Source organism: Bos taurus, chromosome 6 (genome assembly GCF_002263795.3).
Source record: "Bos taurus isolate L1 Dominette 01449 registration number 42190680 breed Hereford chromosome 6, ARS-UCD2.0, whole genome shotgun sequence".
Classification (NCBI taxonomy): Eukaryota; Metazoa; Chordata; class Mammalia; order Artiodactyla; family Bovidae; genus Bos; species Bos taurus.
The window spans coordinates 21,673,982-21,688,922 of record NC_037333.1 but is presented as its reverse complement, the minus strand read 5'-3'; the positions used below and the strand labels follow the sequence as shown (position 1 = coordinate 21,688,922).

The following is a 14,941-nucleotide window of genomic DNA, read 5'->3' as shown; positions in this document are numbered from 1 at the left end:
TTGTTTCCTGATCCTCGCCGACGCCGTCCCCGCTTCGAATACCCTGGATCAGCCGGGGCTGGTCCCCGGCAGTTCAGTTCAGTTCAGTGGCTCAGTTTTGTCCGACTCTTTGCGACTCTATGAATCGCAGCACACCAGGCCTCCCTATCCATCACCAACTCCCGGAGTCCACTCAGACTCACGTCCATCGAGTCAGTGATGCCATCCAGCCATCTCATCCTCTGTCGTCCCCTTGTCCTCCGACCCCCAATCCCTCCCAGCATCAGAGACTTTTCCAATGAGTCAACTCTTTGCATGAGGTGGCCAAAGTACTGGAGTTTCAGCTTTAGCATCATTCCTTCCAAAGAACACCCAGGGCTAATCTCCTTTAGAATGGACTGGTTGGATCTCCTTGCAGTCCAAGGGACTCTCAGGAGTCTTCTCCAACACCACAGTTCAAAAGCATCAATTCTTCGGCGCTCAGCCTTCTTCACAGTCCAACTCTCACATCCATACATGACCACAAGAAAAACCATAGTCTTGACTAGACAGATCTTTGTTGGCAAAGTAATGTCTCTGCTTTTCAATATGCTATCTAGGTTGGTCATAACTTTCCTTTCAAGGCGTAAGCGTCTTTTAATTTCATGGCTGCAGTCACCATCTGCAGTGATTTTGGAGCCCCCAAAAATAAAGTCTGGCACTGTTTCCCCATCTATTTCCCATGAAGTGATGGGACCGGATGCCATGATCTTCGTTTTCTGAATATTGAGCTTTAAGCCAACTTTTTCACTCTCCTCTTTCACTTTCATCAAGAGGGTTTTTAGTTCTTCTTCACTTTCTGCCATAAAGGCGGTGTCACCTGCATATCTGAGGTTATTAATATTTCTTCCAGCAATCTTGATTCTAGCTTGTGTTTCTTCCAGTCCAGGATTTCTCATGATGTACTCTGCATATAAGTTAAATAAGCAGGGTGACAACATACAGCTTTGACGTACTCCTTTTCCTATTTGGAACCAGTCTGTTGTTCCATGTCCAGTTCTAACTGTTGCTTCCTGACCTGCATATAGGTTTCTCAAGAGGCAGGTCAGGTGGTCTGGTAATCCTATCTCTTTCAGAATTTTCCACAGTTTATTGTGATCCACACAGTCAAAGGCTTTGGCATAGTCAATAAAGCAGAAATAGATGTTTTTCTGGAACTCTCTTGCTTTTTCCATGATCCAGCGCATGTTGGCAATTTGATCTCTGGTTCCTCTGCCTTTTCTAAAACCAGCTTGAACATCAGGAAGTTCATGGTTCACATATTGCTGAAGCCTGGCTTGGAGAATTTTGAGCATTACTTTACTAGTGTGTGAGATGAGTGCAATTGTGCGGTAGTTTGAGCATTCTATGGCATTGCCTTTCTTTGGGACTGGAATGAAAACTGACCTTTTCCAGTCCTGTGGCCACTGCTGAGTTTTCCAAATTTGCTGGCATATTGAGTGTAGCACTTTCACAGCATCATCTTTCAGGATTTAGAATAGCTCAACTGGACTCCATCACCTCCACTAGCTTTGTTCGTAGTGATGCTTTCTAAGGCCCACTTTACTTCACATTCCAGGATGTCTGGCTCTAGGTCAATGATCACACCATCGTGATTATCTGGATCGTGAAGATCTTTTTTGTACAGTTCTTCTGTGTATTCTTGCCATCTCTTCTTGATATCTTCTGCTTCTGTTAGGCCCATACCATTTCTGTCCTTTATCGAGCCCATCTTTGCATGGAATGTTCCCTGGTATCTCTAATTTTCTTGAAGAGATCTCTAGTCTTTTCCATTCTGTTGATTTCCTCTATTTCTTTGCAATGATTGCTGAAGAAGGCTTTCTTATCTCTTCTTGCTATTCTTTGGAACTCTGCATTCAGATGCTTATATCTTTCCTTTTCTCCTTTGCTTTTCACTTCTCTTCTTTTCACAGCTATTTGTAAGGCCTCCCCAGACAGCCATTTTGCTTTTTTGCATTTCTTTTCCATGGGGATGGTCTTGATCCCTGTCTCCTGTACAATGTCACGAACCTCATTCCATAGTTCATCAGGCACTCTATCTATCAGATCTAGGCTCTTAAATCTATTTCTCACTTCCACTGTATAATCATAAGGGATTTGATTTAGGTCATACCTGAATGGTGTATATAGGTATGACTTATTCTTACAACACTTACTGTGTAGAGCTAGTCACATGTTTTTGATTATACTGCAGCATCTTTAAAAGCACAAAGCTCTCGTTCATTTCACAGATATTGCTGAAAAAAGTGACTGTCACGCTTCAGGTAGTATGTTAGGTCCTAGGGATACGGCAGTGAACTAAACAAGCAAGGTCCCTGTCCTCATAGATCTTATATTGTCTATGGAGTGTATGAGATGAGGAAAAGGATGAAGAGACAGAAAAAGACAAACAAATGAGAAATAGAATATGGTAAGTGTAATAAAGATAATTTAAATAGTCCTGGAAGAGGGAAGAAGGGACAGAGGAGGTTCTCTGATCGGTAGGGGAAGGCTTCCCCATTAAGCTAAGATCTGAAATGACAGAGGAAGGCAGCCATGCAAGACCAAGGGAAACACAGTCCAAATTAAAAGAACGGCCAGTATGTCCAGTCATAAAACGGATGAGCTTGGTATGTTCATAAAACAGAAAAGGCAGCATGGTAGAGTTGGTGAAGTGGAAATGGGACAATACAGTGTAAGAGAAGGAGATAGGAGTCAGATTACTCAGGGCTCTGTAAACAAGGATAAGGACTCTGGTTTTCCAAATGCAATGGGAAGCCGAGACGGGACTTTAAGCAGAAGAGTGACATACCTTGATTTAACCTTCTGAAGGATCACCTGTGGCCCCCATAGATGAAAAATGAGCTGGAGAGGGGCAAAAGTGGCAGTGAGAGCCCAGTCAGGAGGCTGGTGCAGGACTCAAGTGAGAGATGATGGTGGCTTGGGCTAGGGAGGTGGTTCAGTACAGTTCAGTCGCTCAGTCATGTCCGACTCTTTGTGACCCCATGAATCGCAGCACGCCAGGCCTTCCTGTCCACCACCAACTCCTGGAGTTCACTCAGACTCAGGTCCATCGAGTCAGTAATGCCATCCATTCATCTCATCCTCTGTCGTCCCCTTCTCCTCCTGCCCCCAATCCCTCCCAGCATCAGAGTCTTTTCCAATGAGTCAGCTCTTCGCATGAGGTGGCCAAAGTACTGGAGTTTCAGCTTGAGCATCATTCCTTCCAAAGAAATCCCAGGGCTGATCTCCTTTAGAATGGACTGGTTGGATCTCCTTGCAGTCCAAGGGACTCTCAAGAGTCTTCTCCAACACCACAGTTCAAAAGCATCAATTCCTCGGCACTCAGCCTTCTTCACAGTCCAACTCTCACATCCATACATGACCACAGGAAAAACCATAGCCTTGACTAGACGAACCTTTGTTGGCAAAATAATGTCTGTGCTTTACAATATGCTATCTAGGTTGGTCATAACTTTCCTTTCAAGGCGTAAGCGTCTTTTAATTTCATGGCTGCAGTCACCATCTGCAGTGATTTTGGAGCCCCAAAAAATAAAGTCTGACACTGTTTCCCCATCTATTTCCCATGAAGTGATGGGACCGGATGCCATGATCGTTTTCTGAATATTGAGCTTTAAGCCAACTTTTTCACTCTCCTCTTTCACTTTCATCAAGAGGGTTTTTAGTTCTTCTTCACTTTCTGCCATAAAGGCGGTGTCACCTGCATATCTGAGGTTATTAATATTTCTTCCAGCAATCTTGATTCTAGCTTGTGTTTCTTCCAGTCCAGGATTTCTCATGATGTACTCTGCATATAAGTTAAATAAGCAGGGTGACAACATACAGCTTTGACGTACTCCTTTTCCTATTTGGAACCAGTCTGTTGTTCCATGTCCAGTTCTAACTGTTGCTTCCTGACCTGCATATAGGTTTCTCAAGGGGCAGGTCAGGTGGTCTGGTAATCCCATCTCTTTCAGAATTTTCCACAGTTTATTGTGATCCACACAGTCAAAGGCTTTGGCATAGTCAATAAAGCAGAAATAGATGTTTTTCTGGAACTCTCTTGCTTTTTCCATGATCCAGCGGATGTTGGCAATTTGATCTCTGGTTCCTCTGCCTTTTCTAAAACCAGCTTAAACAACTGGAAGTTCACGGTTCACGTATTGCTGAAGCCTGGCTTGGAGAATTTTGAGCATTACTTTACTAGCGTGCGAAATGAGTGCAATTGTGCGGTAGTTTGAGCATTCTTTGGCATTGCCTTTCTTTGGGATTGGAATGAAAACTGACCTTTTCCAGTCCTGTGGCCACTGCTGAGTTTTCCAAATTTGCTGGCATATGGAGTGCAGCACTTTCACAGCATCATCTTTCAGGATTTAGAATAGCTCAACTGGAATGTCATCACCTCCACTAGCTTTGTTCGTAGTGATGCTTTCTAAGGCCCACTTGACTTCACATTCCAGGATGTCTGGCTCTAGGTCAGTGATCACACCATCGTGATTATCTGGATCGTGAAGATCTTTTTTGTACAGTTCTTCTGTGTATTCTTGCCATCTCTTCTTGATATCTTCTGCTTCTGTTAGGTCCATACCATTTCTGTCCTTTATTGAGCCCATCTTTGCATGAAATGTTCCCTTGATATCTCTAATTTTCTTGAAGAGATCTCTAGTCTTTCCCATTCTGTTGTTTTCCTCTATTTCTTTGCATTGATCGCTGAGGAAGGCTTTCTTATCTCTTCTTGCTATTCTTTGGAAATCTGCATTCAGATGCCTATGTCTTTCCTTTTCTCCTTTGTTGTTTGCTTCTCTTCTTTTCACAGCTATTTGTAAGGCCTCCCCAGACAGCCATTTTGCTTTTTTGCATTTCTTTTCCATGGGGATGATCTTGATCCCTGTTTTGTGTACAATGTCACGAACCTTATTCCATAGTTCATCAGGCACTCTACCTATCAGATCTAGGCCCTTAAATCTATTTCTCACTTCAGAAAGAATGAAGGGATGGAGCCAAAGTAAAAACAATATCCAGCTGTGCATGTGACTGGTGATAGAAGCAAGGTCTGATGCTGTAAAGAGCAATATTGCATAGGAACCTGGAATGTCAGGCCCATGAATCAAGGCAAATGGAAGTGGTCAAACAAGTGATGGCAAGAGTGAATGTCGACCTTCTAGGAATCAGCAAACTAAAATGGACTGGAATGGGTGAATTTAACTCAGATGACTATTATATCTACTACTGTGGGCAGGAATCCCTTGGAAGAAATGGAGTAGCCATCGTGGTCAACAAAAGAGTCCGAAATGCGGTACTTGGATGCAATCTCAAAAATGACAGAATGATCTCTGTTCGTTTCCAAGGCAAACCATTCAATATCACAGTAATCCAAGTCTATGCCCCAACCAGTAACGTTGAAAAAGCTGAAGTTGAATGGTTCTATGAAGACCTACAAGACCTTTTAGAACTAACACCCAAAAAAGATGTCCTTTTCATTATAGGGGACTGGAATACAAAAGTAGGAAGTCAAGAAACACCTGGAGTGACAGGCAAATTTGGCCTTGGAATACAGAATGAAGCAGGGCAAAGACTAATAGAGTTTTGCCAAGAAAATGCACTGGTCATAACAAACACCCTCTTCCAACAACACAAGAGAAGACTCTATACATGGACATCACCAGATGGTCAACACCGAAATCAGATTGATTATATTCTTTGCAGCCAAAGATGGAGAAGCTCTATACAGTCAGCAAAAACAAGACCAGGAGCTGAATGTGGCTCAGACCATGAACTCCTTATTGCTAAATTCAGACTTAAATTGAAGAAAGTAGGGAAAACCACTAGACCATTCAGGGAGGTGGTAGTGAAGACAGCAAGTAGTGGAGGGATGTCTTCTTTTTTTAAATTTCAGAGTCCAGGAAATAGTCTTAATGTATTTTAAAAAAGTGGAGTTTTAAGTTACTTCTTTCTTTGCGGAATGGGCAGATAATTATGTACTCTTGTTTTACAGTTCTGTCTCAGATATGTACTATTTTCACTAAAATACGCAAGGAAATCTACTCGCTGTTATATAGCATCTACTACAAATGACCTTGGGGCTCAGACGGTAAAGCGTCTGCCTACACTGCGGGAGATCTGGGTTCAAGCCCTGGGTCAGGAAGATCCTCTGGAGAAGGCAATGGTACCCAACTCCAGTACTCTTGCCTGGAAAATCCCATGGATAGAGGAGCCCAGTAGGCTACAGTTCATGGGGTTACAAAGAGTCGGTTACAACTGAGCGACTTCACTTCACAAATGACCTAGGTAGGGGCATAACAAAGGGGGACAGTGGTAAGGAAAGCAGCATGAAATTAAGATATAAGTACTACTGGTACAAGGAATATTCACTATGATAGGAATAAATTAATTTGGCTTTAGACCCACTGAAGCTTGAGATAATTAACAGTGGGACAGTCTTTATGGAGAGACATGACTTAGAACTCAGAGACTTCAGAAACAATAAATATTTGACCATCACCAACACAGAAATGGTAACAATGCCTGAGGGCAAACAAGTGAAGAAAGGCTACAGAACACTCTTGTGCTTTGATTAGGAGGGTAGGAGGAAGGAAACCCTGATAATAAAGGACCTGGGCTGAGAGCACTTGGATTTTATTATTCCAGGAAGGTGAGAAGACACTCAGGAAAAAAACAAAACAAAAACCAAAAACCATCTTTAAAGAGCCAGAAAATGACTCTTTGGGGAAGTCCTCTTTCCAATAAGATACTTAAGAGTAAGCGGCAAATCTGGAGTGTTGGGTTAAATAGTCCCTATGGTCCCTAGATGATAGATCATCAAAAAATATGAGAAAAGACACCAAATGGATCACTGAGTATGTCAAGACTAGTAAAGCTAAATTACATTAAAAGTTAAAATTGTAGTGATGTATACAGGCCAGCTTTGGACAACAAAACAGAAGTTAGGTTTGTTGTTGTTAAAAGACCAGTCTATTAAAATAAATGCTATACTTATACGGTAAAATAACTAAGGTGAACCGGAATTAGATATTTAACTGAGTTTTCAAAATCTGAAAGTAAACATATTATAGATTTATTACTTTTTCCCTTGAAATTTTCAAATCAAATGCAGTAATCTTAAATCATATCCCACATCAAACTAAAGAATTCAGGCCTTGAAGACAGAGAACAAAACAATAACGGTAAGGAATAGAAAGGAAGCACAAAAAAAAAAAAAAGAAAAATGATGCAGTTCAGCAAGAAGGAATGTTTGCATAATGCTTATATTCACCTACCAACAGACAGGTACTGAATATAAACTAGAGTAATGTGATTTTTTTAAACTATTTCACCCAGGTTTTCATTTATCTCACAAGTCTCAGTTGCACTGGTGGAGGCCAAAAAACAAAACCCCAAAATCACAGACACACAAAACCCCATCGAATCCCAAGATTACATTAACTCTTAAGTGTGCATAGAATTAGCCCTTTCTCCATTACTGGTTAGGGAAGGCCCCACTCCTACAGTTCTTACACCTAAAGCTTAGGGAGTGGCAGCGTAAGATCACGGGAAGTAAGATCCTCTGACCTCTTCCTACATTTCTGCTAGAAATTTCATGTTACTGGTGAGACTAAACTACCAATTTATAGATGCTTTTGCCAAATGGTCAATAGTTCTTATGAAACCAAACCTTCAGCAGCTAAATTAAATTTTGCTTTGACTCGTATAGTACATTATCACGGTTCCTCAATACTCACCAAATGGGACACTTTGACAGATCCTTCAAAATTAGAAGGTTCACCTTTCTCTCTGCTTTCCAAAATCTAGAAAGAAAAGGCAACTTATAGAAAAATTAGTGTATTCTTAATTGGAAAGACAAAATATAGAGAGAATTACCTACCATCCTAAAAATGGTATGAGAACGACTACTTCGCTGATTCATTTTTGTAATTCCATAATGCCTGTTCTCTGTAAGAGAGTCACATTTCAGCTGTGTGTATTAAAATCCAAAGAAAAACACAACTTGTATTTTAGATGAAAAGTGTGATTTAAAGTCTAAATACATTCAATTAAATAGTTTCTACAAGTGTTTTAAGAAATATAGTACGAAGTCTTACTTTCTCCCTTAGTGATCCACTTCAAAGCCATTTCTGATGTATAAACAACTTCTTCTGTGAGGTCAGCCACATACACATTCCTCTGAAACAAGTTTAATTACGGTAAAAGTAAGGAAATATAAGTCACTTAAAAGTTCGCATTTCAAAAAGAAAGTACAAACTATCACAGAGTTCATTTGTGGATGTCATGTGGAAAATGGGGATTTTTATTCTGTATGAAAATAATAAGTATACTTCTGATATTTACAATGTATTTCCTATGCCAAAGTATACCAAATTCTAATCTGATAGTTCCATCTCACTCTTTTTAAGCACTTACACCAAAATACTTTAACTGTCAATATTTAAAAACTATACTTATTACTTAAGAGATAATCTCTGTAAGTGTCTAAGAAAGAAAATAAAAAACAAACCACAGTAATAGGAGATACTTTAAAGTATACAGAAATTAAAGGCAAATGTTCAAGAAAAAACAATCCCAATCAGTGTATCTAATTTTTGAGCCACCCTGTTAACTCTGTTACTCACATTGAAGTCTTCCCGAATTATTAAAGGCTTCATTTTTTGAGTGTCACAAAGTAAGTCTGTAATGGTTTCATTGTATATTTCCATGTAAGACACACGTAAGAGAAATTCCCTATCAGGAAACTAGAAGAAAAAGATAATGTGACGACTTCAGAGATCATCTAGTTATGAAAACCTAATAACAAATGCTCACGTGCTAATATTAAATATTAAAATATCCTTTGAGAAAACACATTTATAGAATTTTAACTTATTTTTTAGTTGATGTGTGGTTGACCCATTCCACTATGTTAGTTCCTGGTACATAACATGGTGGGTCACTATTTCCATACATTTCCAAGTGATCACAGAAGTCTAATTGCCATGTGTCACCATACAAAGATGTTACAATATTACTGACTATATTCCCCACGCTGCACATTTCATCTCTGTGACTCATTGATTTTCTAATGGAAAGTTTGTGCCCCTTAATCTTCCTCACCTTATTTCTTACTCCTCCAACTTCCATGCCCTCTGACAATCACCTGTTTGTTATCTATGAGTCTGTTTCTGTTTGTTCATTTTTTTTTTTTTTTTTTAGATTCTACATAGAGGTGAAGTCATGTGGTATTTGTCTTTCAAGAAATTATCATTATAAAACAAAAAAAAACCAAAAAAAATTCCTCCCTATGTTTCTATACCGACAATAATTATTAACAACAACAAAATACACAGTTTCAGAAATAACCAATACTATCATAGAATTGTAACAGGAAAGTACCCCATTCAACTCTCTAACCTCAAAATAAAACTCAACCTGTATATATTCAAAAAATTGAAAATCATTAAAATAATGATGAAAAAGTAATTTAAAATCAACTCTTAACTAATTAGGTTGCCTATTCTGGCCTTCTGGTCTCCTTGTCTTTTACCCAGTCTACTTTTTACTGCTCCTTAATAATCACTGGTAGCTAAACAAAGGCAATAAGGACCCAACTGTGATAAAGTTTTCCTGTTCCTTAATGCCCACTGTTTGGTGGGAGTACTGCTTCATGATTTAAGGGAAAGAATAAAAAATATTTAAGTTTCTTAAGTAAGTTTATGGGGGAAAAAAAAAGAATCAATGCTATGGCTTCCTTCTTTCCCCCTGGATAATTAAGAGATAAGTATAAATCTACTTCCTTTCATCATTACAAGAGAACAGTAAGATTGCTATCCTATTATCACTATTTTTACCTGCATGTACTAGAAACTTAGCTAAGTTCTTTACCTTCTTAATTTTCTGGAAAATGTCGTGAATTGCCCTAGGTATTACTCCCAAATACTCTTGTGAACCCATCATAGTATACGTTTTTCCTGAAGCAGTCTGCCCATAGGCAAATATAGTACCTGCAAAAACAAAACAAACACATGCAGAGATTACAGTGAATCTACAGTGTAGAAAATGATTGACGCCTGCTGAACGGACACCACAGACTGCAGTGTTTCTGCAGTGAATACTCACCATTGTAGCCTTGAATGGCAGAATCGATGATTGGTACCGCAATTTCTTCATACACATTTTTAGTAGTTTCATTACTATGAAAGACACGATCTAAAAAACAAATCATATTTAAGTTAAACCAAACAAATTGATTGTATTTTCATTCTGAATTAGTAGTTGCCCAAAGAAATAAAATTGTCAGGATATGGTATGATAGAATATTTAAGGTACAATATTTTCTTCAACTCATTGGTCCAATGAAAATACTCTCTAGGTAAAATGTGTTGGTCCTTACACAGAAAAAATACAAGTCTATTATCCTATGTGCTTTCAAGAGGCAGTAGGGCATGGTGGCTGAATCTGAATAAGGGGGTCTGGAATCAAGACTGCAAATTCTGATTCTGCCACTTATAGGCTGTGTGATTTTGGGCAAGTGGTTGATGGCTCCATGCCTCAGTTCCCTAATCCGTAAAATGGACATCTAATATCTTCTCCATAGAATTATTGTGAACATATGTTAACACTTAGGAAATGCAGACTGTTACTATTCTTTGAGAAATTCTAATGTTTCTAACATACCTAGCAAGAAAGTCTAGCTCAAACTAAACCAAGAAATGCAGATTATCTGGAAGAAAAGAACTGACCAAAGCTAAAGTGTTATGGGGAATGATCAATGAGCTGGCTGCTGAAGGCTGGTGTTTAGGGTGGTATTTACACTGATGAATTCACAGGTCCAGGATGTGGTTCTCTGCTTTTGTTAGCACATTAAAAATAGACCACTCTTTTAGTGGTGGCCTCACTTTAAAAAGCTCACAAGAAATGGATTTGTAAATCAGGAGGGATTTACCTGCAATCAATAGTTCAGTGATTATACTCCTTGCACAGTGACCACAAATCTGCCCTATTAGCAGAACACTGTGGAAAACCTAAGTGCCATCTGAAGGCTGCTTAAGGGTCATTATCTCAGAGCAAGGAGAAATGGCAGATGATTCAAACCTTAATGTTATGTGGTTCAGATAGGTGGATAAGTCCAAATTCTTTATGGGCATATATGGCTACTGAGAATCTGTGGTACTTAGGCTTTTTAATCTCTAGCAGAGACTCACAGACTTAGAAAACGAACTTATCGTTGCCAGAGGGGAGGGAGAGTTAGGGACTTTGGGAAGGTTATGTACACACTGTTACATTTAAAATGGATAACCAACAAGGACCTATTGTACAGCACAAGGAACTCTGCTCAATGTTATGTGCCAGACTAGATGGGATGGGGATTTGGGGGAGAATGGATACATGTATATGTATGGCTAAGTTCTTTCACTGTTCACCTGAAACTACCACAACGTTGTTAATTGGCTATACCCAACACAAAATAAAAAGTTTGAAAAAAAAATTATGTTAATACCATCAAACATTCCTTTACCAGAATTCATTTTCTCTTCCACATATCTTTGTGGCTTTTTGCTGCTGCTGCTGCTAAGTCGCTTCAGTCGTGTCCGACTCTGTGCGACCCCATAGAGGGCAGCCTGGCTCCCTCTATGGGAACTCCCAGGCTCCCCCGTCCCTGGGATTCTCCAGGCAAGAACACTGGAATGGGTTGACATTTCCTTCTCCAATGCATGCATGTGAAAAGTGAAAGTGAAGTCGCTTAGTCGTGTCCGACTCTTAGCGACCCCATGGACTGCAGCCCACCAGGCTCCTCCATCCATGGGATTTTCTAGGCAAGAGTACTGGAGTGGGGTGTGGCTTTCTAGTTTCACACTAATTTGACAACTTAACCATGATTACTTCTGAGGTTGTTCAGAGGACGTCACTGTCCCTCTATGGAGCCTAAGTGGCAGCATGGTGGTATGGCTAGAATACAGATCTGGAGCCTTTCTCTCTTATTTGCTGGCTATGTGACTCCAGGCCACTGTGCTTCAGTTCTTCATTAAAACAGGAAGGCACCAAATACACAGGCTTGTTAGGAGGATTAAATGAGTGAATATATAGGAAGTGCTCAGAACAGTGCCTGGCACTGTGGCACTGGTATATAGTTGTCAGCACTATATACATGCTAAATCAATGTACAAATCAGTCTAGTTAATCATCAGAGCCTGAAGTCCCTCTGTTCTAGCTAGCTCTCACTCATCCTGCAGGTCCTGGTGTAAATGGTACCATTCCAGACACCAAGTTTAGATCTCTGCAAAAGCTTATGTCAGCGGGTGAAATTACTTGTTTAAAGCCTTTTTTTCCATTATATAAGCTCCACAAGACCAGAGGTAGGTTCCTGCTGCATTCCAGCAGACAAAGAAGCAATATCTTCACTATTTATTCTTTAAAGAGTTTTGAAAATAGTTGAAAAACAAACAAAAAAACCAAAACAACAAAAACAAATTGGAAGATCTTAAAGATGACTTGACACTAAGCAACATATTTTGGGTTTACAGAATTTCAGGCCACAAGTACTCTCATGAGTAAGAAGAAGAATGTTAGTTTCAGCCATAAGTTATAGTGACTACAGTAATAGTATATGTGTTTAATTTTTAAATTCTTTTCTTTTTTACTACTACTGTATTTAAGCATCAGTTTATTAGCTTATAAATGATGGATGAACGATTTTTCAAAATTTCCATTGAAGCAGTTTATTGAACGCTTGGTTTGATCTTTAGTGACAAATCCAGTGTTATTCATAAGGCTTTTGTACTCATAAAAGAAAAAGGATACCAGGTTAACTTTTGATGCTATTATGAACTCACCAAAATTGAAGGATTTACTCCCATCAACTTGATAAACTGTATTATTGTCAGTTTTCCAGTAAACTTGAGTATCTTTTTCAGGCGCTTCTTCTCTAAAAGAATAAAAACACTGAATTTTAGAATAACTGGTCATAGAAGCTGTGTTATATGAGAGACAGTAGAAAGACTTCATCTTCTGATAAATATTTTAAAAGATTGTAATGACTAATACCATAAATAAGATAAATGTGGAAAATCTACCTTTGAGGGGCAACACTTTTAAATGGGGCTTCAGTGACCTCCTGCACTTTCATGGGAGTTTCTTTGTGAAACTCTTCACTTCCACCTTCCTATGGAGTAGTGGCAGTTGATATGTCTCTCTCTCTTAAAACATTTAAAAACCATCTGAAATCTTTAATTTGGTACATGATACCTCTATCACTATAATTTTTCTCTTAAATCTCATCTTCTTCTAAATTCTGTACACACCTTGACTCCCAGAGGAATCAACTACCTGAAGTTCACTCCCAAAATCAGATTCAACCTTTCTCTGCCTGGAATACCCTGACTGAGGTTTCCACTAAGTACCTTAACTGTTCTTTCATTCATGATTCAGGTGTTCCCTGACACTGCCCTGTTCCTCTCCTACAGTCATCTCACTAAAGGACTAATGGCTTCGCTAGCAAACATTCTTTAACTGTCTATCATAACATCTGTCAAGATATATTATAATGGTTTCTTTATGTAGCTGTCTTCTAATGCATCAATAAACTTATTAAAAATAGGAAATTCCTCATCTTGATATTCTCATTTATTAAGCGCCCAGTAAGATTTAACAAATGTTTCTCACAGACAAAACTCTGTTAGCATTCTGGGGCGAGGACCCAAGACTGGCATAGCAAACAGACTTGCCTTGCTTCCCCTTCCTGCTTTTTCTCTAAAGCATTTATTACTCCAGTATCGCCACCTATTATTCTATATCTTTTACCTATTTTCTGTTGTGAGATCCACTGGGCAACGATGGTAGTGTCTGTTTTAATACAGTACACTATACTAAAAAATAAATCAATATTGATGAATATCGTACATTCAACATTCTGAATGCGGAATTCACTTATTGACTGAAGTACGGAATACAATGCAACAAAACTGATTCGCTTTCGCTCTTAAGGAGTATACAGTAAAGGGGAAGCGAGAGTCAGTTAAACGTGAAATTTAACTGCACTGTGATGAGTGCAGTAGGATCTTTCCGATTTCGACTTTCCCGGTGGGGACCGCAGCGCAGGGAGTAAGGTCTTTGACGTCGGTGAGCCTGGGTTACAGATATAAGAGAATTCCACAGCTGAAAAGGATCCTCTAGCTCCTCGATCCTGCCCCGTCCCATTAGGAAACCGAGGCACAAAGCGGGTAAGTGGCCAAGTTTCTAGGCAGCTGAGCAAGAAAGAGGAGCGAGGACTCATTCCTCCGGTTCATGCCGGCGCCGGAGTCCGCAGTGGGGACCTGGGCTCGGTCTGGCCTACCTACCTGTGATTGAGCGGCCGAACCCGCACGCAGACGGCTACGGCTCCTTCCTCCGCCATCCTGGCTGGTTGGATCCCAGGGAATACGTCAGAAACCTCCACGGCCGGCGCTTCAGAGCGAACGGGCCACCCCGCCTTTAAATTTAAAATTTCCCAAACGCCGCGTCTGATTGAGTCGCGGTCTCGTGACGTCACGGCCCGTTCCATCTGTGTCGCGGCGCGGGGGACGCCAGGCCGGCGGTAAGTCCAAGGATAATGGGTTGGACTTGGATAAGGGGTTTCGGGCTGCAAAGACCGGGTCCAGGAAGCGCCTGGTGAGCGATTCACCGCGTAATAGCGGAAATAATTAGTATTTGCTAACTGCAGTTGAACTGCTTGCAGCCTTATAGAAACGCCTTCTTTCGCCCCATCCTTAAAGTGAAATCTGGAAAAAACAAAGCCGAAAAATTTTCTTCTTTATTAATAAAAGGGAATTAGGAACGTTAAAGAACTACATTAACAGTTGTTAAAAAAAAAAAAAAGGTTAAAAAAAAAAATGAAACAAACGAAGTACCTCAGATGACAAGAGTTGAAAGTTACTGCCCAACCCAGAAACAAGACTCTGGTACTGGTTTGAAAAGTCTT

General features: G+C 39.9%; 1 protein-coding gene across 7 annotated transcripts in view; it reads right to left on the bottom strand.

Moving 5' to 3' along the window:
• The window catches only part of CENPE (centromere protein E), an 83,721-nt gene extending 69,211 nt beyond the window's left edge, over window positions 1-14,510 (bottom strand). For 4 of the 7 annotated variants that reach the window (XM_059887718.1, XM_024993520.2, XM_059887722.1 and 1 more), the window contains exons 1-8: window positions 14,322-14,509; window positions 12,819-12,910; window positions 10,105-10,194; window positions 9,871-9,989; window positions 8,625-8,744; window positions 8,097-8,178; window positions 7,880-7,947; window positions 7,737-7,802 (exon numbers count right to left, since the gene is read on the bottom strand). In XM_059887718.1, the coding sequence (XP_059743701.1) occupies window positions 7,737-7,802; window positions 7,880-7,947; window positions 8,097-8,178; window positions 8,625-8,744; window positions 9,871-9,989; window positions 10,105-10,194; window positions 12,819-12,910; window positions 14,322-14,377 (693 nt within the window). In that variant the 5' untranslated portion in view covers window positions 14,378-14,509. Of the gene's footprint in view, window positions 1-7,736; window positions 7,803-7,879; window positions 7,948-8,096; window positions 8,179-8,624; window positions 8,745-9,870; window positions 9,990-10,104; window positions 10,195-12,818; window positions 12,911-14,321 lie in introns of all 7 variants that reach the window. The other 3 variants (XM_010805939.4, XM_010805938.4, XM_059887720.1) reach the window with 2 other exon arrangements.
• Window positions 14,511-14,941: the final 431 nt, after the last annotated feature.